The sequence below is a fragment of the Somniosus microcephalus genome, chromosome 7, assembly GCF_052327205.1.
Source record: "Somniosus microcephalus isolate GS21.2 chromosome 7, FLI_Smic_1.0, whole genome shotgun sequence".
NCBI classification, from domain to species: domain Eukaryota; kingdom Metazoa; phylum Chordata; class Chondrichthyes; order Squaliformes; family Somniosidae; genus Somniosus; species Somniosus microcephalus.
The window spans coordinates 162,445,456-162,471,467 of NC_140993.1; the positions used below are offsets into that span (position 1 = coordinate 162,445,456).

Sequence of the window (26,012 nt, forward strand, 5' to 3'; positions counted from 1 at the left end):
CCAACTGGTCCAGAGCCTCAGTGCTGAAGCGCTCTGCTCTCTGTCTCACCTTCTCCATCCTGACCAAGTTTCTTGCGCCAGAGAAGGGCGAGCGCCGATTCTGAGGCCTACAGGGCGTTGAGTGTGGCAGCTCAGGCTGACTGACCCACCCCTTTAAGAGCCGGCCGGCGCCTGGAAGTCTCATGGTTTCCGGTAATTGAGATCACCTGCGCTGCGCCCGTCCGCGCCGATATTGGGTAGCGCCTGAACTTTTGCGCCTTAGGAGCCCCGTGCAACGTCTGAGTTCGCGCCTCAATCCCCTTTGGGGGCGATGCAACCCAATATCTCGCCAGGCAGCGATAAGTTTCGAATGGCTATAAACTTTGCGCAGCGCCAGTTCTAAAGCCTCAAGCGGGGCTATACCCAATTTCTAGGTCAGAGAGTCGGAATAAATGGGTCATTTTCAGGATCGCAATCTGTAACTAGTGGGATGCCACAGGGATCAGTGCTGGGGCCTCAACTATTTTCAATCTATATTAATGACTTGGATGAAGGAAGCAAGTGTATTGTAGCCATATTTGCAGATGATACAAAGATAGGTGGGACAGCAAGTTGTGAGGAGGACATAATGGGGGAGAAATTGGGTGAGTAGCGCCACCTGTTAGCACCTAAAGAGGCAGTCAGTGGCTGTAGCGCCACTGGCTGCGTCTCCGGCAATATTCAGTAGGGGCGTTAATAGTGGCGTTAGGCATTTGCGCTGTGCCGCCACCGATGATGTCATCGGTGTGCGCAGCGCCCCATTCGTGCCCCGTTCGCGATATTTGGTAGCGAACGCCGCAGTTGCGCTGCTCGCTACCCGTGCCCGGTTCACGGGGCCTTACTGTGCCGGCAGCGGCGCAAGTTAAGGTGGAGGTGCGGGGCGGCCGCTTTTTCGGCGGCCGCCTGCCAGCACCTCCGTCCCCGGCCTCCTAACCCCCCCCCCCCCCCCCCCCCGCGGCATTGCCGGCTGTTTCCCGAGAGCCCGGCACTTCTCCTTGGTGCCGGGCTCATTTGCCGGCACTCGCGAGCGGGGATTCTGCTGTTGCAGGCAACTCCCCTTAACAGTGGGAGGAAGGCCTGCAGTACCGCAGCGTGCCGTGCCGCAGCATGTGGCGCTGCGGCACGTTGCGCTGCGATAATCAGTTTCAGCGCCCTAAGAGGGACGCGGAGCGCCTCGAGCCTCGCCCCGCGTCCCTCGAGGGGCACTGAAACTGAATTTCTGGCGATCGGTATCACTCCGATCGCTGCGCTAAATCCTGCGCTCAGCCGACTTTTGCGCCACTTTGGCGCCCCAACCCAATTTCTAGGCCAAAGAGTCTGCAAAGGGATATAGACAGGTTCAGTGAGTGGGCAAAAATTTGGCAGATGGAGTATAATGTGGGAAAATGTGAAGTTATCCACTTTGGTAGGAAGAATAGAAAAGAAAAATACTATTTAAATGGAGAAAGACTACAGAATGCGGCGGTACAGACGGATCCAGGTGTCCTCATACATGAAACACAAAAAGTTAACATGCAGGTACAGCAAGTAATTAGGAAGGCAAATGGAATGTTGGCCTTTATTTCAAGGGGGATAAAGTATAAAAGTAGGGAAGTCTTGCTACAACTGTATAGGGCGCAGGTGAGACCACACCTAGAGTACTGTGTACAGTTTTGGTCCCCTTATTTAAGGAGGGATATTCTTGCATTGGAGGCAGTTCAGAGAAGGTTCACGAGGTTGATTCCTGGGATGGAAGGATTGTCTTAAGAGGAAAGGTTGAGCAGGTTGGACCTATACTCATTGGAGTTTAAAAGAAAGAATGAGCGGTGATCTTATTGAAACATATAAGATTCTGAGGGGGTTAGACAGGGTAGATGCTGAGAGGATGTTTCTCCTCGTCAGGGAATCTAGAACGAGGGGGCATAGTCTCAGAATAAGGGGGTCGTCCATTTAAGACGGAGATGAGGAGGAATTTCTTCTCTGAGGGTCGTGAATCTTTGGAATTCTTTACCCCAGAGAGCTGTGGAAGCTGAGTCATTGTCTATCTCAGCCTTGAATATATTCAATTTTTGAGCAACAGGGGAGTCAAGGGTTATGGGGAGCAGGCAGGAAAGTGGAGTTGAGGCCAAAATCAGATCAGCCATGACCTCATTAAATGGCGGAGCAGGCTTGAGGGGCCGAATGGCCTGCTCCTGCTCCTATTTCTTATGTTCTTATGAGTCAATGTTGAGGACTCCCAGGCCCATTCCTTCCCGACTGAATACCACTGTGCCGCCACGTCTGGTGGGTCTGTCCTGCCGGTGGGACAGGACGTACCCAGGCATAGAGATGGAGGAGTCTGGAATGTTGGCTGAAAGATATGATTCTGTGAGTATGACTTTGTCAGGCTGTTGCTTGACTAGTCTGTGGGACAGCTCTCCCAATTTTGGCACAATTCCCCAGCAATGTTCCTGCTAAGCTGCGCAGCCGCGCAGCTGTCTGGAGGTCCCGCACAGCCCAGGACCAGCTTTTCAAATGTGAGATGCCAAAATTTTGAATGGGCTTCGCAGCCCCTTAAAGGGACCACGCACCCAAAAGAAAATTAGGAGGAACATTGGTCCCCAGATGTTAGCGATGAGGACTTTTCAGGGTTGACTGGGCTGCGTGTCTACCATGTCAGAATCCGGTGCCTAGGTCGATGCCAGGTGGTCCGTCCAGTTTTATTCTTACTGTTTTCCTAGCGGTTTGATACAACTGAGTGGCTTGCTAGACCATTTCAGGGGACCGTCAAGAGTCAACCACTACTCTTCCTCTTCCTAAAAAGAGGCAACATTGGAATTCCCAAAAGGAAATCTCATCCTAGGAAGGCTAAAGCTGCACTAGGAGCCCATGCCTTTTACTCAAATGAACCAACTGTGGAAAGTTGCAGGCAGTCAGCTCAGTTCACTTTTGGCTGACTTTGCACTGGAAGCCAGTCATTTCTAACTCCATTTTACCAAGATCTTAAAATCAGCCTTCGTATTTGAAACTCTGCTAGAGTTACGTGCAATAAAACTGACAGTGGTATTGGGCCACAGGCAATAGAAAGAATATATAAACCTTCGCTACAGCTAATTCACTGCTTTTTGGATTGATAAATAATGTTGAGGTGCAATTGCAGTAGCTCTTGTGGGGCAGACATAAATTTGGAGGCCTGCCTCCAACACTAACAATTCCTATAATGCCACTCCAATCATAATCTTATAAAATACTTACAACTCAGCCTGTCAAATGTTGATGGTGATCAAACCTCATCCCACCACAATGTGGGACTGCAATGCTGCTGTAACACGCTGCATAAACTGGGAACTAACTTTTTAAATATAGCAACCATGTTTATGGGGTTTTGATTGACTGTAGTTTAGGCAAAATGTCCTATAGATCATGCACTAATTTCATAACCGCTTTCATTTTTGAAAGCTAGAATCGGCCGGATTGCATAAAACTTTACATTACCTATCATGAATCCACCACACTTTACAGCCCAGTACACTTTCTCCAAGTCTTTCTGTGCTCCCAGCAAAAGACTGGCGGCATAGATAGAAAAAGAGAACACAAGCACAGTCGAGTCACAACAGAACAACAACTTGTATTTATGTACAACCTTTAACATAGAAAAACATCCCAAAGTGATCACAGAGGCATTCATTTTAAAAAGGAGACAAAGCAAAAGGAGAGATTTGGAGGAGTGACCAATAACAAGGTCAAAGCTGTGAGTTTTATGATGGGTCTTAAAGGAAGAGAGGGAAGTAGAGAGACAGAGGGGCTTAGGCTTGTAATTCCAGAGCATGGGGCCCAGGCACCTCAAAACATGGCTGCCAATGGTGGGATGAAGGGAGGGAAGGTTGCACAAGATATCATTCAAAAGAATGGCGAGTTTGGGGAAGTTGTAAGGATGGATGAGGTTACAAAGATAGGGTGGAGTGAGGCCATGAAGGCATTTAAACATGAGGATAAGAATTTTAACTTTGAGGTGATGGAGGACCAGAAGGCAATGCAGGTCAGTGAGGACAGGGATGATGGGTAAGCAAAACCTGGTGTGGGACAGGATATGGGCTGCAGAGCATTGGATGAGCTGGATTTTAGAGGGTGGCGGATGAGAGGCTGACCAGGAGATCATTGGAATATACAAATTGGAGATGACAGGCATGGATGAGGGATTCAGCAGAAGATGGGCAGAGGTAGAGGCAGAGGGAAAATGACCGGTAATGCAACAGATTTATTAGCAGGATCCCTGTTTTTGCAAGTGGTTCAGTGGCCTGATGCAAATTCTGTTTTATAGAAGGTACCATGATTTGGTGTTCGTGTAAGTTACATGTATCAAACTCCTAATAATTTATGGATTCAATCCAGTAAGACCTCTGTCATCTATTTAGAGCATTTATAATAAGCTTTTACTGTCATCTATTTAGAGCATTTATAAAAAGCTTTTACAAATTATAGCATTGAGCTGATAATACACACAGTACATAATAAATAACATTCCTAGAGTTATTAGAATATGAGCTGCTCTTGGTAAATTTGCAAGGATTTCATTTTATATGATTCCCTGTACTTCCCTGATTTGAGGCTTCTGAACTGTTATCAAAAGACAGAATAATTGGCGTATCTTCAAAGGTGTTCGCTGCTGGCCCCGAACTACGCTCCGCACAAGGATCTCGCGATCCCTGTGTCGAGAACTTCGGGTTTTCTGACATTCAATTCAATGGAACTAAATCCCCTTGTTCAAAGTGCTGTGATGTCAACAGGCTGTCTAAGCAGCCAATCAAAAGGCAGAATTCTCACAGACAGTGAAGTGAGTAAGCCCTTAAAATTCTAACTTTTTTAAATAGTTAGAGAGAGCAAAAGAAAGATTGGGGCTCTCACGTGGGGAAAAGGCAAACCTGAAATAAAGATGGATAAACTTAATTTTTTGAAAAGTTTCTTAAAAATTTAAATTTTTATTAAAATGGACAAATTTCACACTACACAAAATTTAAATTAGTTTTCCAGGCCCTTAACATTTGTTTAGCAGTCAATACACTGTTAAAACCTCAGTTACAGCTAATCCCTTTGGGACTAACTTTTAGTGGGAAATTTAACAGTGTAATTACTGCGGAAGAGCCGAAGTTTTCATCTGTTTCAATGATTTGGCTGATTACGCAGATTGCCGGCTCTCTGCGGGGGGTGGCCTGTTTCAGAGCTGTCAATGACTGACCACAACTTCGGGATTTCTGCATGCGCCAAATCCTGAAGTTGCGGTCAATTTCAAAGGCGGAATGACGGCGAACACTGCTAGTTCGCTGTCATTCCGACCGCAAATTCCGGGCCGTTGTATTTAATGCCTTTTCACTCATACTACTTAGGTTGTGTGTAATGTTGATTTTCTCTTCATCATTTCCACCCTAGATAATAATGCCTATTTATATTCCGAAAGTCTAATATTACATTCAGTTTCAAGACAGACTTCTTGTCCAGCTTTGCAGTAAATGAACAAACCGTATTTAGTATTTGTGCATGTCTCTGCCTTTGTGATATTGCTTCTTTCTACACCCTCATGCAAGATGTTTATCCAGATTCTGTTTGTTCATTGAGCAGTTAATTCTGATAGTCATTATCATTGCAGGCTGTATAAAGATTGATGGATTAGATATTTCCTCTGTCACATTGGACCATTTGAGGAAAGCAATCTCAATAATTCCCCAGGACCCTATTCTGTTCAGTGGCACCATCAGGTAAATCATGCAGAGCAGTTGCAGAGGCACACAAGAAAATAGTCATAAAATTACAATTTATTTTTGAGTTTTGACCAACTTGCTGAAATGCACCATATGTTCTAATTTACATCTAGATTTAATCTGGATCCAAAGTCGGTACACAGTGATGAAGAAGTGTGGGAAACCCTGGAAGTTGCTCAGTTGAAACCTTTGGTAAGTGATTGGCTTGTCTGATAAAATAGTGTAGCTGTACAGCAAATGTGTATGTAAATTCTTTCTCTGCTGTTTTTTGTCTAATCTCTGCATGAATATTTTATCCAAAAGTATACTAAATAATCTGAAAGGGTGAGATTAAATGGAATCTGTTCATTTTATGAATTGCTAGAAAAAAGCTGCCACTATTTCTACAATAAATCTTTTTTATTCCTAAACTTAAACTTAAATTTGGACCTGAGTTTTTCTAGTAAAAGTGACTGCGAGGGTGGACACTGTTACGCATAAAACATACCTGAGTTCAAATATTCCCAAGAATAATCCAATTATAGAATTTTACAGCACAGAATGAGGCCATTCAGCCTTGTGGCTGTGCCAGCTCTCTGAAAGAGCTATCTACTTGGTCCCATTCCCCTGGTCTTCCCCATACTCTTTTAAAACATTTTATTGACCCACTTACCTTTAAAAGCTATTATAGATTCTGCTACCACCACTTTTTCTGTTAGGGCATTGCATGTCCCAACAACCACCTTCAATTAAAAAAAATCATCTAAGCTCTCCATTCACTTAGTGATGATCTTAAATTACTGACGCACAGGCCAGTATAAATATTTATTCCCTTATCAAAGCTTGATCATTTTGAACACCTCTATCATCTCGGGATATGGCCTCTGTGCTGTGAAATTCCGTAATTGGATGATTCTTGGGAATATTTGAACTGAGGTATGTTCTATGGGCAAGGCTGATCAGTATCCAAACAAAACAGTTTATGGCAACAGTGTCCACCCTCGCAGTCACCTTTTACTAGAAAAACTCGGGTCCAAATTTAAGTTTAGGGATAAAAAACATTTATCACTAGCAAGGCCAGCATTTATTGCCTATCCCTAATTGCCCTAGAGAAGGTGGTGGTGAGTCGCCTTCTTGAACCACTGGAGCCCGTGTGGTGAAGGTACTCCCACAGTGCTGTTAGGTAGGGAGTTCTAGGATTTTGACCCAGCAACGATGAAGGAACAGCAATATATGTCCAAGTTGGGATGGTTTGTGACTTGGAGGGGAACTTGGATGTGGTGGTGTACCCATGCACCTGCTGCCCTTGTCCTTTTTAGGTGGTGGAAGTCGCAGGTGTGGGAGATGCTATCGAAGAAGCCTTGGCAAGTTGCTGTAGTGTATCCTGTAGATAGTACACATTGCAGCCACAATGTACTGGTGGTGGAGGTAGTGGATGTTTAAGCCAGTGGATGGGGTGCCGATCAAGCAGACTGATTTGTCCTGGATAGTGTTGAGCTTCTTGCATGTTCTTAGCGCTACACCCATCCAGGCAAGTGGAGAGCATTCCATCACACACCTGACTTGTGTCTTGTAGGTGGTGAAGAGGTTTTGGGGAGTCAGGAGGTAAGTCACTTGCTATAGAATACTTGCTCTAGTAGCCATGGCATTTATGTGGCTGGTCCAATTGAGCTTGTCGTCAATGGTGACCCCCAGGGTATTGATAATGGGGGATTCAGCGATGGTAATACCATTGAATGTCATGGGGAGGTGGTTAAAGTCTCTCTTGTTGGAGATGGTCATTGCCTGGAACTTGTGTGGCACAAATGTTACTTACCACTTATCAGCACAAGCCTGGACATTGTCCAAGTCTTGCTTATCTGAGGAATTGCGAATGGAACTGATCACTGTACAACCATCAGTGAACAGCCCCACTTATGATCTTATGATGGAGGGCGTGCATTGATAAAGCAGCGGAAGATAGTTGGACCTAGGACGATGCCCTGGGCCGGAGATGATTGTCCTCCAACAACCACCTTCCTTTGTGCTAGATATGATTCCAGCCACTGGAGAGTTTTCCCCCTCATTCCAATTGGTTTCAGTTTTACTAGCGCTCCTTTGTGTCACACTGAACAAATGGTGCTTTGATGCCAAGGGCAGTCACTCTCACCTCACCCCTGGAATTGAGCTCTTGTCTGTGTTTGGGCCAAAGCTGTAATGAAGTTCTTGCGGAACCAAACTGAACATCAGTGAGCAGATTATTGGTGAGTAAGTGCCGCTTGATAGCACTTTTGACTACTTTTTCCATCACTTTGCTGATGATTGAGAGTAGGCTGATCGGACGATAATTGGCCGGGTTAGATTTGTCCTGCTTTATGTGGACAGAACTTACCTGGGCAAACTTCTGCATTGTCGGATAGATGCCAATGTTATGGCTCGACTGATCAATTTGGCTAGAGATGCAGCTAGTTTTGGAGCACAGGTCCTGAGCACTGCAGCTGGGATGTTTTCTGGGCCCATAGTCTTTACTGTGTACAGTGAACTGAGCTATTTCTTGATAGTACGTGGAATGAATAACAAGCGCCCCAGTTTCTCCTCAGAACTAAAGCTCTCATCGTTGGTATCATCTTAGTGAATCTCTTCTGCGCCCTCACTTTGATCTTGATATCCTTTCTAAAGTAGGTGCCCAAAATTCAAAGCAATATTGTAACTGTGGCCAAACCAATGATTTGTAAGGATTATCGTGACCTCTTGGCTTTTGTCTTTGATATCCCTATTTTTAAAACCCAGCATTCCATGTGTTTTTGTAAGAGTTTCATCAACATGACCTCTCACTGAAAGATTTGTATATCTGAACTCCGAAGTCTCTCTGCTCATCCACAGAATATGAAAGATTTGAACTCTTTTGCAGAATTTTAACACTCTTTCTCCCCGCTCTTTCTCTTTTCCCCCCCCCCCCCCCCCCCCCACCTCCCCTCCTCCCAGGATGGGAGCCCAGCATCTGGCACTACAACTCTAATGCATTTTAGGCTTCTAATGAACATGTCATTTGCATGTTAATTTCCAGATTTCTCCTCCTGAGCAATGAGGTCCAGTCAACAATACAAGCAGTTATGAGTGCTGCAATGTCAAATATATCTTATTTTCAAACCTGGATATTGAACTATTTTCAGATGCTCTTGTGAGATTTGATGCTGAAAAATATAGGGACCACAATAATACAGCTTTATTTAGAGCCTCAAAAATGCTGTACTAAGTATTTCTGTATTCTGCACGTACTCAGTTTAGGTCTTTTTGAACAATTGCAAGATTGGTGGTGATGTAGGCCATTGAACACCTTTCTATTAATGGCTAGATTACAGCTGCCTGATTTATTTTTGCTTTAACGCTTCAGCCCCCATAAGGAAGCCACCTTCATCAACCATTTTTGTACTGTATTCAAACATGAGACTCTAAAGATTTTTAAAAAGTCATATATAGATCACCCTAAGTCATTTTATAATGCTTTTCAACATGGAATTCAAAATATTTCTTTTAAACTACCATGTAGTGTAGTGAATATTTTACTTTTTGTAGCTAAGAAGATAAAGTTTCTCTTAGTCAGGTCCTGGAGGAAGTTCCACCCAAATCAGTAATAGCACTGTCAGAGACTTTGCATTTGTCATGTATGCACATGTATAAAGAATGTAGACTTTACTTCACCAACACATCTGTTGTAGAGTGAGGGATACTTGTACAGACCAAGACCCTAGAGCAACAGTCAGCATTTTTCTAATGAGCTGTTGAAATGAAAATTTGTGTGATTTATACATACGAGTTGTCTTTCGGTATAGATCTCTCACAAGTTCTAGCTGACTATCTTATGACAAAAAGCCATATCTATTAGCAAATCATTCTTTTAATTAACTTATTATAAAATTGATTTTATACAAATTTATAAGAGCATAAGAAATAGGAGCAGTAGTTGGTCGTACGGCCCTTCGAGCTCTCTCCGGCATTCAGTAAGATCATGACTGATCTTCTACCTCAACTCCACTTTCTTGCCCTATCCCCATAGCCTTTCATTCCCTTAGTGTCCAAAAATCTATCGATCGCTGTCTTGAATGTACTCAACAAATGAGCATCCAAAGCTCTCTGGGGTAAAGAATTCCAAAGATTCACAACCCTCTGGGTGAAGAAATTTAACCTCATCTCAGTCCTAAATGGCTGACCCCTTATCCTGAGACTATGAACCCTAGTTCTAGACTCTCCAGCCAGGGAAAACAACCTCTCAGCATCTACCCTGTCAAACCATTATACGTTTCAATGAGACCACCTCTCATTCTTCTAAACTCCAGAGAATATAGGCCCATTCTGTTCAATCTCTACTCATACGACAGCCCTCTCATCCCAGGAATCAACCTAGTGAACCTTTGTTGCACCCCTCTAAGACAAGTATATCCATCCTTGGGTAAGGAGACCAAAAGTGTACACAGTACTTCAGGTATGGTTTCACTAAAGCCCTATATAATTGCAGCAAGACTTCCTTACTCTTATACTCCCATCTCCTTGCAATACTCCCACCTCCTTGCAATAAAAGCTAACATACCATTTGCTTTCCTAATTGCTTGCTGTACCTGCATGTTAACTTTCTGTGATTCATGTACAAGGACACCCAAATCCCTTTGAATACCAACATTTACTAGTTCGTAAATAATCTAGATTTAAAAAAGAGCACTAGTGAAGGTTTGTTGTGTGTTTAAAGTTTCCACTGCAGCTTTTGTTATTTACCATGACATTTCTGAGTGCACTATATTTTAATAACACATCTGTTCCTCTGCCTGCCCCCCCACCCCCCAATCTCAAAGCTTCTATGGCTGTGCTGTTTAATATTTACACTAGTAATTTGGCACAGATTTAGTTTGTGTTTTCTTTTACGTTTGTAATTTTCAAAGCTTTACATTGGACCTGAAATTGCTCAGAGGCTTCCCACGGGCGAATGCTTCTGATCCACAAGAAATTTACGCACCTACCCGGTGCCTCCGTATCTTCGGACTCTTGCAGTCCTGGGCCTGCAGGCATAGGCCTGCGTAAAGGCCCACATATCCCAGGGGCTGCATGCGGTTCACAAGCGTCCCTGGGATCATGTGGGCCAACTTAACCAATCAAAAAGGGGGATTCCCATTATGCTTATGGGGATTCCATTTACGTACGGAATCCCCATAAACATAATAGGAATGACATAAAAAACACTTTCACACAACCTGAATAAAAATAAATCACCACATGTTTAAAATTAATAAAAATGCAATTTAAACATTTTTAAAGGGGCTGAAAATAACCTAAACTAATTTTAAAGATTTTAGAATCTTTAAATGATTTTAAAACATTTTATTTTAATATTTATTTAAACCCTTATGCTGGTAAAAGAAGGCTTTGTCAAGCTGAAAATTGACATCGCAAGTTCCAGGTTTCCACATGCACAAACCCGGAACTTGCGGGGCACTTACGACCATGAATGTTGTGCATACACGGTCATAGGCCCCGTAAAATCCAGGCCATTGTGTTAATGTAACATATTTCTAGTGGGTTCTTCAACAGCTGATTCCCATGCAGTATTCCTCGTTTGAGAGGGTCAGCAGGCTATCTTCTCCCAGGCTTCTACCAATGCCTACAGATCATTTACAATAAAAACATACGTCCCTCCTTATACCAGATCACTTAGGCGGTAGCTCTGCATATGTTGAACAGCTAGTGCTGAGAAGATAGATGAGGCCACAACCATGAGAGCTGAGCAGAAAATCAGGGAACGTGGCCAGGAGAGCAGGTACTACCTAGGCAAAGAAGTAGGTGGGGGAGGGGAGTAAGAGGAAGAAGCAAAGTCATGAGAGCGGTTAGAGCTCAGCAGAGGGCTGGCGGGGCAGAACCATGAGAGCTGGTGGAGGTGAGCAGGTAGCTTGAGAAATGGTTGGTGCGGCCATGAGAGCTGGTAAAGCTATAAGAATCATCAGGGAATTATAGCTATGAGCTCAACTAGAGCTGAGCAGAAAGATGAGCGAGGGGGAGCCTCAAACTTATAGGTATCCTCTATCTGGGGTGTTTAAAAAAAATCTTACAGATGGATGCCAGGCAGGTCAGGGTGCACTCTCACTCTCATCTGCAGTCAGCTTTGCTTTGGCAACTTTACTTTGGCAGACAGTTAGTGCATTCAGATGCGCCTTTTCCCAATGCCAGCTGAGACAGCAGACCAGATGGTATCAGCAACAAATGTGAATTCCTGACTAATTATAAGAATCACAGTATGTCATGCTTTCAGTGGCACTCACACCCTGCTTGGTCGCATCCACAAGATACCTTCAAAAATATGGTCCGGGCCCAAGCACACCTACCTAGCAGTGACTATGGGAACTGTCTTCACAGGATATAGGTCAGAAGAGAGCCAGATGCAGAGCTGTGCCATTTGCTGTAAGGACACCTCCAGTTACCATACAGCATAGCGCTGGCTTATCCAGTGACAATAACAGTCTAATGTGGCCAGAAACTTGACTCCACCTTCCTGCAGGCATTGGAATAGGAGAACTCAACGTCACAGTTTTCAGGTGAGGCATTCGGATGAGGTGTGTCTGCGTGTTCAGGTGGACGTAAAAGATCCCATGGCATTCTTTGAAGAAAAGTTGGGGAGTTCTCTCCGTGTCCTGCCAACATTTATCCCTCAGCCAACAGCACCAAAACAGATTAACTGGCCATCTACCTTATTGCTGTTTGCAGCACGTTGCCCTGCACAAATTGATTGCCATGTTTACCTACAAAGCAACAGTGACTGAGCTTCAAAAGCAATTGATTGCTTTGCTGAACACCCGTTCATTCAGCAAATGTGACCCTGAGCTTCTGGTTGCTTGCCATTTTAATTCTCCATCCAACTTCCACTCTGACTTCTCTGTCCTCTGCCTCCTACACTGTTCTAATGAAGCTTGAGGAACAGCATCTCATCTTTCGATTAGGCACTTTACAGCCTTCCGGACTCAACATTGAGTTCAACAATTTCAGATCAGAACCACTGCTCCCATTTTTTCGGACAGCAGGTGCTGGTAATGATACTGCTGTTGCCATTTACAGCTCCTCTAGACCCATCTTTTTTTTTTATTTGTCCCTTTTGCTCGCACCATCATCCCTGTTGTCATTTAATCTCTCCTGCCTTCCACACTATCACAGACTTTCCTTTTTGTACTTTCCTCCTTCCCTCTCCTTTGTCTGCCTTTGCACTTGCTCAAAGCCTATTATATTTCTAACTTTTGCCAGTTCTGACGAAAGGTCAGTGACCTGAAACATTAGCTCTGTTTCTCTCTCCACAGATGCTGCCTGACCTGCTGAGTATTTACAGCATTTTTTGTTTTTACTTCAAAATTAATTCATTGACTGTAAAGCACGTTAGGACATGAAATATATAAACATATATATGTAAATGCTGCTCTTTCTTCATGTGGTTCTGTGGAGTTGCACTGAGTCTCACCTTTTTCACAACCACCTCATGTAGCAGCATCTCCACTTCAGCAGGTATGAAACAGGAAGCCCAGAAATCACCTTTCCTATGAGCAGCCTTTCAAAAGGCTTTCAGAATCGTTGTCCCAATATTCTTAAACTCCTGTTTAATTGTCCTCTTCCCTCTAAATTTCACTTACAATTTTCCATTCCCATTCAAATCTGTACCTGAAGCTATGTAAATGAGTGAAAATTGGGTACAAGCAGCATATTGCTGTCTGAGTCTGTCTAAAAGATGCCACTTTCCAATTGGGTCTAAACTATTCCATAGTGAAAAATCTAGGCTCTTGTGGCTGAGCCTGCAAGTTGACTAATTGAATGTGTAACCTCCATTTTGAAGGCGGTAATATTTCAACATATTTTAAATGAAGACCTAAAGCGGGTGAAAAAAACAAAAACCATAAACAAAGTTCAATTTCTTTCACATCTTCTATAGCAGTTCCCAACTCCAAGAATAAAAATCACCATCATTGTGCTATGTGATTGAAATTAGGTATGGGAGAATCAATAAAGCACAATCACATTTCATTAATAACAACAAAATGATTTGTGGTTTAAAAAATGCTAGCGGTAATAATAGGAATATGGGAACATAAGTAGACCATTCAGCTCCTCAAGCCAGTTCCACCATTCAATTAGATCATGGCTGATCTGCACCTCAACTTCATTTATCCACCTTTGTCCCATATCCCTGATACCCTTACCCATCATAAATCCATCTACTTCATTTTTGGAAATTTCAATTGACACTTTTAGGAGAGCAAGTTCTAGATTAGCATTTAGATGAGCACTTGAAATGCCATAGCATACAAGGCTATGGACCAAGTGCTGGAAAATGGGATTAGAATAGATAGGGCTTGATGGTCGGCGCAAGCACGATGGGCCGAAGGGTCTCTTTCTGTGCTGTATAACTCTTTCTACTACTCTTTGTGTGAAATACGTCTTCCTAATTTCACTCCTAAATCATTAATCTCTCCTTTTTATCTGCCTCTTTCCCTGATTTTACTTTTACAGTAGAACCTCTATTATATACCATACTGGAGGGGACCCACCTTGCAGATAATAGAAATTGGCAGATAATCAAGATCTCCAAATTACTTTATATTGCTCTGCCTCCTCTCCCCGCCCGCCAGTTACCTGCCTCACTCCTCTACACCTTCAATTCAACACTAGCTAGATGAGCAGCTACGGCAACAATCAATCATTGATCCACAGGCTCACAGCTGCTCTACATACCCACTCATGGCTTCAACCTCCAGACCCGGGATAAAACACTTCCCTGATACCAAACACAGGCACCCAACTACATAGTTAAAGTAGCATGCAGCCCAGCAATACCGTTGACTATGGATCTGCTGACTTTAAATCAATACATAGCCTGCCTTTTAAAATGGGATCCCCTTGTTGAAACAGGTAGGCTCTGCTTTGATCTTAAAATCATCACCTTTACTAAAATCAGCGCTGAAGAGGGTGCACTCAACTCTAGCTGGAGGCCATGTCTTTTCTCCAGGTTGTGGGAGAACTATGCTCTAAAACAAAAAGAAACCTGGTAGCCCCGACTCCCATTAGTCTCTCATTATCCATAAAAATTTAAGGCGTCACTGTATTCCTGTCCATATGCCGTGTTCCATTTCCAGTTTGAAAGTGATTTAGTTAAATCCGAAACGAGGGTCTTAAATCTAAACAAAGCAAACTACGTAGGTATGAGGGGCAAGTTGGCTAAGGCAGATTGGGAAATTACATTAAAAGGTAAGATGGTAGACAAGCAATGGCTAGCATTTAAAGAATTAATACATCATTTACAACAAATATACATTCCTTTAAGGCACAAAAACCCCACAGGAAAAGTGGTCCAACTGTGACTAATGAGAAGTTAAAGATAGTATTAGATCAAAGGCAGAGGCTTATACTGTTGCCAAAAAAGAGTAGTAAGCCTGAAGATTGGGAGGATTTTAGAATTCAACAAAGGAGGGCCAAGAAATTGATAAAGGGAAAATAGAATGAGTGAACTAGCGCGAGACATAAAAACAGACTAAAAGCTTCTATAGGTATGTAAAAAGGAAAAGATTAGTAAAAGTAAATATGGGTCCCTTACAGGCTGAGACAGGAGAAATTATAATGGGAAATAAGGAAATTGAACAAATACTTTGGGCTCAATTTTAATAGCCCTGAGGAGGCGGGCCGTGTAGCGAAAATCGAAAAAAATGGCTTCAGACACCATCCTGCCCCTATCCGATTTTCGTGAGTGTCTGTTCAGCCGCTCCCAAACTGGCCAACTGGAACCGATGGGACAGGTAGTTAAGGCAGTTAACAGCCTTGCTAATCCTATTTTGATAGTGGTTTCCCATTTTCGTGCTTCTGGCTCCTGTTTCCCGACGTCAAAAACAGGCCAGGTTCAAGGAGACTAGTTGCTGGAGGACATGATTTGTATGCATTGGTGGAGCACTTTAAAAGTGTCCCTAAAACATAGCTGATATTCAAATGCAACAACTTTGCTGTTGTAGGTGTGGGATAAGATTTTGCACATCTACTGACCTTGTGACTGTTCAAGCTGACACCCATCTGCAGTGTGACATGAATGGAATAATTGCAGGCCACTTCGACTGTATGCTTGAAAGCTTGTTGCCTCAAATGAAATCTATAGCAAGGGGATGGGGAAAAATTTATGCCCTCTCATCCTGGTCATCTTAATCGGAGGAGTTGTAGCCGTGTGGCTCAGTGCAGATCTTCCTGGGAAGAGGAGTAGGAGGACGATGCGAGGGGAGCCTTGCATGCCCTGTTGTGACCAATGCAACTCACTGCTGCCTGTCAAGCAGGGTATGCACACTGCCATGCCACATTAGCATAAGCTTACTCTTCAACCATAGGTGGCTACCATATGGCTCTGTAATTGCAGGCGACATTTGTCCAACATCATACATCATCTCTGCTATACCCTGTTATTTCCTATCACTTTTACCATCAGCATTACAAAAGCAAGTTGCCCTGAGCCCTCAATGTGCTTTTGCCATTTCCCAAAACACATAGGCCACACAATCAACTGTTCGCCATCATTTTTCTTTTACACATCACAAAAAGATAATAAACCAACAACAGTCAGAAAAAAAAGACAAATCACCCAAGTGAGTCCCCTTGTGACTATAGGTGCTTAATCTTTCTCTTATGCGTGCTTCTATGTGGTACTTACCCTGTGGCTTCAGCAGATGTAGCGGCACCTTGCTGACGAGGATGCTGTGCCTGCTTAGACGCCTTTGGTGGGCGTCCACTGGGTTTGGGAGCCTGGGAGGGCTTTTCAGCAGCCTGCTCTTCCTGCGGCGGTGCAGGGGCTGAAACGGCCATCGCAGTTGTCTCCGCAAAGTGGGTCTCTGACCGAGGGCTCCGCAGTGGCATGGTCGTGTGAGCGCTTTGAGAAAAGCCCATGCTTCCTTCTGTCATGCCAACAACATCCCTCTCATGGGTCAGTTGCACCTCAGTGCTGGCAAGTGGCTGGAGAGCACCTTGCTGCCCATCAGGGGGACCATGAGGACCCGTATCTGCACTGGCAGTCCTCATCAAAAGGATGTCCATGAAGGTCTGGTCTCTGCTCAATAGCTGCCCATTGCTCCTCCAGAGATGACATTCTATTTTGAACAGTCACCATGTTTTCCTGACTCTGGCGATTTATTTCCTCCATGGCGGTAGCTGTCCTTTCCACTGAGGTAGCCAGCCTTTCCATAGAGGTTGCCATCCTATCCATGGTGCTGCGTTCATGTGCCATTGCCTCCACCACGGCAGTGCTGATGTTACAGATATTCTCCTCCATTCTCTCCACAGTCACACTAACCCTGGAGGCAAACCCTTCCAGAGACTCCTGCACTTGTTCCTGTATTTCCCAAGACACTTTTTTCAGGATGACCACAGAGGCACAGCATCTGCATGCAGCTCAGCAGAGCTAGGAGATTGCTGCGACCTCCGCCGAGGACTCTCCACTACTGTCACTGTCTCCACCATCTGCTGATGCTCACTTGTGCACTGTGATAGAACAGGTGGCAACACTACTCTAACTTGCGAGGGCCCCACCGAGGTGTGCATTGCTGCGCTGGTGCTGGGTACACTGAGTCCTGGTGACGCTGCTCTCTGAGGCTTCAGGTTCCTCTGAGGAGTTGTCCGGCTCTTTGTCCTGGATCGTGGGGAGGGGGGTGTCGATGGTTTTGTGGGAGAGTAAAGGCATGATTTAGACATCTAATATTGATGTAGCAGACAATGCAACACGAATATGAACATCATATGCCATTGCATTCTGAGAGGGATGAAACTCTATTATGTCACCAGCTTCCTCTAATGTGCCCGTCTCTCCATCATCCACTTCCAGGTCCTCGCCACCTCCAACAATCTGGTATGCAGCCTCCTCAGCACTGGTCAATGTGGCTAGGGTAGTAGGTGTTCCTCAAGATCATTAAACCTTTTTTGGCACTGGATCCATGAGCGTGAACATATGGACCTTGCGCTGACCTCCTCAGCAATGCGCAGCCAGGCTGCCTTGGTCTGCTGAGGAGGCTTCCTCCGGCCATCAGGAGGGAAGAGAATCTCCCTGCGCCTTCTGACAGCATCCACAAGAGCATGGAGGGAGTCGTCATTAAAACGAAGAGCTGCTTTGCCTCTGGAAGAAGTCATTGCGTATAAATCAATATCACTGAGTCCAGGAATCCACAAGAGAAAGGCTTGGGCTGAATGGCAGCTTTAACAGCAGCTGCTATGAGGACATCAGCAGAGGTGGCCAGTCGACCCGATCACACTCATTGGACCGGCTAGCGTGCCTCATTGAAATCAACAAGCTCATTGAATCAAAATCGGACATCAGCAGCTGATCCCATCGGAAGCGGCTCCGGAACCCGCCCACCATGCAACCAGACTCCAAACCACCTCAGGAATTAAAATCGAGCCCTTTGTGTCTGTCTTCACGGAAGAAGACGTAAAAAACTTCCCAGACATAGTGGAGAACCAAGTGTTTAGCAAGAATGAGGAACTGAAAGACATTAGTATTAGTAAAAAAATAGTACTGGAGAAATTAATGGGACTGAAAGCCAATAAATCCCCTGGACCTGATGGTCTACATCCTAGGGTTTTGAAAGAGGTGGCTATAGAGATAGTGGATGCATTTTCCAAACTTCCATAGATTCTAGAACAGTTCCCGCGGATTGGAAGGTAGCAAATGTAACCCCACTATTTAAGAAAGGAGGGAGAGAGAAACTGAGGAACTACAGACCAGTTAGCCTGAAATCAGCAGTAGGGAAAATGCTAGAATCTATTATTAAGGACGTGGAACAGGGCACTTCGAAAATAATAATAGGATTGGGCAGAGTCAACACGGATTTATGAAAGGGAAATCGTGTTTGACAAATCTGTTGAAATTTTTGGAGGTTGTAACAAGCAGAATAGATAAGGGGAAACCAGTGGATGTGGTGTATTTGGGTTTCTAGAAGGCATTCGATTAGGTGCAACACAAGAGGTTATTAAACAAAATTAGGGCTCATGGGATTGGGGGTAATATACTAGCATGGATTGAGGATTGGTTAATGGACAGAAAACAGAGTAGGAATATAAACGGGTCATTTTTGGGTTGGCAGGCTGTAACTAGTGGGGTACCGCAAGGATCAGTGCTTGGGCCTCAGCTATTCACAATCTACATCAATGATTTGGATGAGGGGACCAAATGTAATATATCCAAGTTTGCTGATGATATAAAGCTGGGTGTGAATGTAAGTTTTGAGGAGGATGCAAGGAGGCTTCAAGGGGATATAGATAGGCTAAGTGAGTGGGCAGGAACATGGCAAATGGAATATAATGTGGAGAAATGTGAAGTTATTCACTTTGGTAGGAAAAATACAAAAGCAGAAATGGTGAGAGAGATTGAGTAGACTAGGCCTATATTCTCTGGAGTTTAAAAGAATGAGATGTGATCTCATTGAAACATACAAAATTCTTACAGGGCTTGACAGGGTAGATACAGGGAGGATGTTTCCCCTGGCTGTGGAGTCTAGAACCAGGGGTTACAGTCTCAGAATAAGGGATCGGCCATTTAGGACTGAGATGAGGAGAAATTTCTTCACTCAGAGGGTGGTGAATATTTGGAATTCTCTACCCCAGAGGGCTGTGGAGGCTCAGTCGTTGAGTATATTCAAGACAGAGATCGATAGACTTTTGAATATTAAGGGAATCCAGGGATTTAGGGATAGTGCAGGAAAGTGGAGATGAGGTAGATGATCAGCCATGATCTTATTGAATGGCGGAGCAGGCACAAAGGACCAAATGGCCTACTCCTGTTCATATTTCTTAAGTTCTTATGTTTCTGCCCATGCTTTGTAAGAATAATCCAGGTTAGTTTCCAGTTTTTCCTTATGCAGAACCACCTCCACTTGCCAATTTGTCCCTGACAACCTAGCAAGGATTGTAGACTTGCTTTGTAGGGGGAAAATGGGCCACAACCACCATCCGACAAGTTTTGCACTATGGGACAGAAGATTCTGTGAATTGCATGCAGAAATAAAACTTCAGTATACATGCCATTTGCATCTTTTATAAACATTAAATAAAACATAGTATCACCGCAAATACAAACAGTTGCTTAAAAACTCAAAAGCATTAAATATAGGAAATTAATTAAACTGCATTTCAATCCACAAAATGTTTTTTCCGATATTTAAGCATTAACCCAATAGAAATGGACACAAAAATGGAAAGAATTGAAGTGTAAAGTTTGTTTATTGAGCAGATGTAGAATAGCAACAATATTGGCCCAGATTTTGCAGTCAGTAGCGAAGGGACGGCGCTCGCTACTGACCTCGAAGAAAGCTGCCCACAAGGATTTAGCGGGCTCTGTGATGTCGAGTTCCCCTTTCCAGTGTAAGATTCAATCTGGCGCCATCTATAGGGGATCTGTGGTGTCCAGGAACAGTCATCAAGAAGGCTGAGCAGCAAATCAGATTGAAGAATTCTCACAGATAGCAAACCAGGAAGTAAAAAGCACTGTCAATCATTCACTTTTTAATCATTTTACAGAGGGCGAAATAAAGTATGAGACATACACGTGGGATTAAGGTAGAAGCTGAAATATCATGAACAAACTTTAAAAAAAATGTTTTTTATTACTTTAAAAATCTATGGAATTTTTATGAGGGAATGACACTCCACACTTATAAATTTCAGGGCCAGAGAGGTTGTTCAGCGGTAATTATGACTTAGTATGCCGCTAAAAACTCAGTTACACCTCAATCAACAAGGCTTAACTTTTTCAATGGTTTTTACAGCAAGAATAGTGTGTAAAAAGTTTACGTTCATGTCAAATCACTGATTTTGTGTTGATTGCATCTGCAAAGTCTGTAACAGCGCACCCTATGGAGGAGCAGGGTATCACTGACAGCAACGTCCGATTTCCGTGTTTAACTGTATGTGCGGACACCAGAAGTTGTTGGTGTGCTTTTACACAGTAATAATGGCGAACAGTTTCACCGTCATTACAACTGTAAATTCCGGGCCAATATCTACGTGGACAATATGTTCAGGATGTTAGTCCCACATTATTAATTACGAGTGACATCATCACTTGTAAGTGCATTTGGCCTTTATTATGTTCTCTGCATAGCAAATAACTAGTAAACCAGTCTTTACAATGAAAACAGTGCAATTTCTGTTTGCCTCTTGCATGGTTGTGACATGAGCACTGAAGGGTTACACCATGGGTGTAATACTCATTCACTTGCATTATTCACTCACTTGTATCAGGGTATTCAGAATAGAAAGATACAAAAACTGTTCTGCTCTAAAAGAAGCCTCTTTTTAAGATTTTTGGACACAGTCTAGAAATAGTAAATAAAACAGTGTTATTCACAAATGGACCATTGGTATATGTTTATGTTTAACGAACAAATTTCCACAAACATACAACAAACTGATCAACAATGCTAAATATTGTTACAGCATTGCTGATAAAGAGTTCCCAAATAGTAATTTTTAAGGTGACTAACTATTATTTTAATTTCCAAATATTTGAGTTTTCAACCTGCAGTTTCATGAAGGTCTTTATTTCATCAGGTCAGTGAGCTCCCAGAGGGACTGAACACCCTTATGGCAGAAGGGAGTGAAAACTTCAGCCTGGGCCAGAGACAGCTTTTCTGCATCGCTAGAGCCCTTATCAAGAAATCAAAAATTACTATTATGGATGAGGCCACAGCATCTGTTGACATGGAAACTGATGCTGCTCTCCAAACTGTAAGAAATTAATTTTTGCTGAATGCTCATATGGTTTGGGTTTTTACAGTGCACATTCATAAAGCCAAGTTATGTACTACTGGATTTTATTTTTTAAACATAATTTGTTGCAAAATTATTTTTTGTGCCCTAACTAATAAAAAGCCTTCCACTGCAGTGTGTGGGGGTTATGTTAAGGAGTGTTGTGCATTGTAGATGTAATTTAATGCAAATGATGTACTGCAATAGTTTTAAGTCACTAGCATATATTGGTGCATTTGTTTCTGCTCATCATTTACCCAAATAGTGCAGGATTTATACTGAGAGACTGTGTTTTGGGTGACAACAGTCGACCCTACAAAGTCCTCCTCGCCAGCATCTGGGGACGTGTCAAAATTGGGAGAGCTGTCTCACAGATTAGTCAAGCAACAGCCTGACAAAGTCATACTAACAGAATCCTACCTTTCAGCCAATGTCCCAAAATCCTCCATCACCATCCCTGGGTATGTCCTGTCCCACCGGATCGACCCACCAGGGGTGGCGGCACAGTGGTATACAGTTGGGAAGGAGTGGCCTTGGGAGTCCTCAACATTGACTCCAGACCCCATGAAGTCTCGTGGCTTCAGGTTAAGCATGGGCAAGGAAACCCCCTGCTGATTGCCACCTACCACCCTCCCTCAGCTGATGAATCAGTGCTCCTCCATGTTGAACACCACTTGGAAAAAGACCTGAGAGTAGCAAGGGCACAGAATGTACTCCAGTGTCCATCACCAAGAGAGGCTCGGTAGCACCACTACTGACCAAGCTGGCTGAGTCCTGAAGGACATAGCTGCCAGTCTGGGCCTGCGACCAGGTGGTGAGAGAACCAACACGAGGGGAAAAACCTACTTGACATTGTCCTCACCAATCTACCTGTCGTGGATGCATCAGTCCATGACAGCATTGGTAGCAGTGGCCACCGGACAGTCATTGTGGAGACGAAGTCCCGTCTTCACACTGAGGAGTGCAGAAGAGCATTCCAGGAGTAGCACCAGGTGTACCTAAAATGAGGTGCTAACCTGGGGAAGCTGCAACACAGGACTACATGCATGCTAAAAAAGTGGACGCAGCATGTTAGACAGGGCTAAGCAATCCCACAATCAACGGATCAGATCCAAGCTCTGCAGTCCTACTACATCCAGTCATGAATGGTGGTGGACCATTAAACAACTAACTGGAGGAGGAGGCTCCCTGAATATCCCCATCCTCAATGATGGTGGAGCCCAGCACGTGAGTGCAAAAGACAAGGCTGAAGCGTTTGCAGCCATCTTCAGCCAGAAGTACCGAATGGACGATCTGTATCGGCCTCCTCCTGAGGTCCCCACCATCACAGAAGCCAGTCTTCAGCTAATTCGATTTACTCCATGTGATATCAAGAAACGGCTGAGCACACTGGATACAGCAAAGGCTGTGGGCCCCGACAACATCCCAGCTGTTGTGCTGAAGACTTGTGCTCCAGAACTAGCTGCACCTCTCGCCAAGCTGTTCCAGTACAGCTATAACCCTGGCATCTGTCTGACAAGCAGAACCACAAGGGTAATAATCTCTGGATTATTACCTGAGCCACGAGCGAATTTGGCTAGGACAAATAAAATTAGAGAGTTAAATGCGTGGCTCAAAGACTGGTGTGGGAGAAATGGGTTTTGCTTCCTGGGACACTGGCACCAGTACTGGGGCAGGAGGGAGCTGTTCCGTTGGGACGGGCTTCACTTGGCCAGTGCTGGGACTAGAGTCCTGGCAGATCATATAACTAGGGCTGTAGAGAGGGCTTTAAACTAACTAGTGGGGGGGAGGTTCCTAGAGAGCAAATAATAAAAATGACAACAGAGAAGGTAATAGACTTAGGTAGCAGTGGGGAAATTAAAAACCAGAGCGTGTCAGGAAGGGGCAGAAGGTATGGAGTAAAAGGTAAAGTAATAAAAAGGGCAAAAGCAGGAACTAAGTGTCACAAAACATCTTTGAAAGTTCTCTATCTGAATGCACGTAGCATTCGTAACAAAATAGACGAGTTAATGGCACAAATAACTACATATGGGTATGATCTTGTGGCCATTACAGAAACATGGCTGCAGGGTGACAATGCCTGGGAATTAAACATACCAGGTTATTTAACGATCAGGAAGGACAGGCAGGAAGGAAGGGGAGGTGGGGTGGCTATGTTAATAAAGGAAGGAATCACTGTAATACAGAGAAATGATATTGGGTCAAAAGATCGGGATAATGAAACAGTTTGGGTGGAGGTAAGGAATAATAAGGGGAAAAAAACACTAGTGGGCGTAGTCTATAGGCCTCCGAACAGTGGCAACTCTGTTGGACGGAGTATCAATCAGGAAATAGTTGAGGCTTGTAATAAGGGAGCATCTATAATTATGGGGGATTTTAACTATCATATTAATTGGACAAATCAAATTGGGCAGGGCTGCCTTGAGGATGAGTTCATTGAGTGTATTAGGGATGGGTTTCTTGAGCAGTATGTAACTGAATCGACCAGGGGGCAAGCAACCTTAGATCTGGTCCTGTGTAACGAGACAGGATTAATTAAAAATGTCCTAGTAAAGGATCCCCTTGGAATGAGTGACCATAACATGGTTGAATTCCATATTCAATTAGAGGGTGAGAAGGTTGGATCTCAAACAAGCGTGCTAAGCTTGAATAAAGGAGACTATGAAGGTATGAGAGCGGAATTGAGTAGAGTGGATTGGGAAAATAGATTAAAGGGTAAGACGATACATGATCAGTGGTGTACATTCAAGGAGTTATTTTACAACTTCCAAAAAAAATATATTCCACTGAGAAGAAAAGGGTGTAAAAGAAAAGACAGCCATCCGTGGCTAAGTAAAGAAATTAAGGATAGTATTCGACTAAAAACAAGGGCATATAAGGTAGCCAAATCTAGTGGGAGGATAGAGCATTGGGAAAACTTTCAAAGACAGCAAAAAATAACAAAAAGATTGATTAAGAAAGGGAAGATAGATTATGAAAGTAAATTAGCAAAAAATATAAAAACAGATAGTAAGAGTTTTTATAGTTATATAAAAAAAAAAAAGGGTGGCTAAAGTAAATGTTGGTCCCTTAGAGGATGAGACCGGGAAATTAATGGTGGGAAATATGGAGATGGCAAAAACACTGAATAAATATTTTATATCAGTCTTTACAGTAGAAGACACTAAGAATATCCCAACACTGGACAAACAGGGGGCTCTAGGGGGGGAGGAGCTAAACACGATCAAAATCACTAAGGAAGTGGTACTCGGTAAAATAATGGGACTCAAGGCGGATAAATCACCTGGACCTGATGGCTTACATCCTAGGGTCTTGAGGGAAGTGACGGTAGGGATTGTGGATGCATTGGTAATAATTTTCCAAAACTCCCTGGACTCGGCAAAGGTCCCGGCAGACTGGAAAACTGCTAATGTAACACCCTTATTTAAAAAGGGCAGTAGACAGAAGGCTGGAAACTATAGACCGGTTAGCCTAACATCTGTGGTAGGTAAAATTTTGGAGCCCATTATTAAGGAGACAGTAACAGGATATTTGGATAATCATAATTTAATAGGACAAAGTCAGCATGGTTTTATGAAGGGGAAGTCATGTTTGACAAATTTGCTGGAGTTCTTTGAGGAAGTAACACATAGGGTGGATAAAGGGGAACCAGTGGACGTAGTGTATTTAGACTTCCAAAAGGCATTTGACAAGGTGCCACACAAAAGATTATTGCTTAAGATAAAAAATCACGCGATTGGGGGTAATATTCTGGCATGGATAGAGGATTGGCTATCTAACAGAAGGCAGAGAGTTGGGATAAATGGTTCATTCTCAGACTGGCAATCAGTAACTAGTGGTGTTCCGCAGGGGTCAGTGCTGGGTCCCCAACTCTTTACAATCTATATTAACGATTTGGAGGAGGGGACCGAGTGTAACATATCAAAGTTTGCAGATGATACTAAGATGGGAGGGAAAGTAGTGAGTGAGGAGGACATAAAAAACCTGCAAGGGGACATAGACAGGCTAAGTAAGTGGGCAGAGATTTGGCAGATGGAATACAATACTGGAAAGTGTGAGGTTATGCACTTTGGCAGGAAAAATTGTAGAGCAAGTTATTATCTTAATGGCAAGAAGCTGGAAAGTACTGAAGTACAAAGGGATCTGGGGGTCCTGGTGCACGAAACTCAAAAGGTTAGTATGCAGGTGCAGCAAGTGATTAAGAAGGCCAATGGAATGTTGGCTTTCATTGCTAGGGGGATAGAATATAAAAATAGGGAGGTATTGCTTCAGTTGTACAAGGTATTGGTGAGACCGCACCTGGAATACTGCGTACAGTTTTGGTGTCCATACTTAAGAAAGGACATACTTGCTCTCGAGTCAGTACAAAGAAGGTTCACTCGGTTAATCCCGGGGATGAGGGGATGGACATATGAGGAGAGGTTGAGTAGATTGGGACTCTACTCATTGGAGTTCAGAAGAATGAGAGGCGATCTTATTGATACATATAAGATTGTGAAGGGGTTGGATCGGGTGGATGCGGGGAGGATGTTCCCG

General features: G+C 43.7%; 1 protein-coding gene across 3 annotated transcripts in view; it reads left to right on the forward strand.

The window, feature by feature from the left end:
- The window catches only part of LOC147114980 (ATP-binding cassette sub-family C member 9-like), a 332,333-nt gene that overhangs the window by 300,016 nt on the left and 6,305 nt on the right, over positions 1 to 26,012 (forward strand). For all 3 annotated transcript variants that reach the window (XM_085993156.1, XM_085993155.1, XM_085993157.1), the window contains 3 exons: positions 5,621 to 5,729; positions 5,846 to 5,924; positions 21,279 to 21,455. In XM_085993156.1, coding sequence (XP_085849282.1) covers positions 5,621 to 5,729; positions 5,846 to 5,924; positions 21,279 to 21,455 — 365 coding nt within the window. The remainder of the gene's footprint in view (positions 1 to 5,620; positions 5,730 to 5,845; positions 5,925 to 21,278; positions 21,456 to 26,012) is intronic.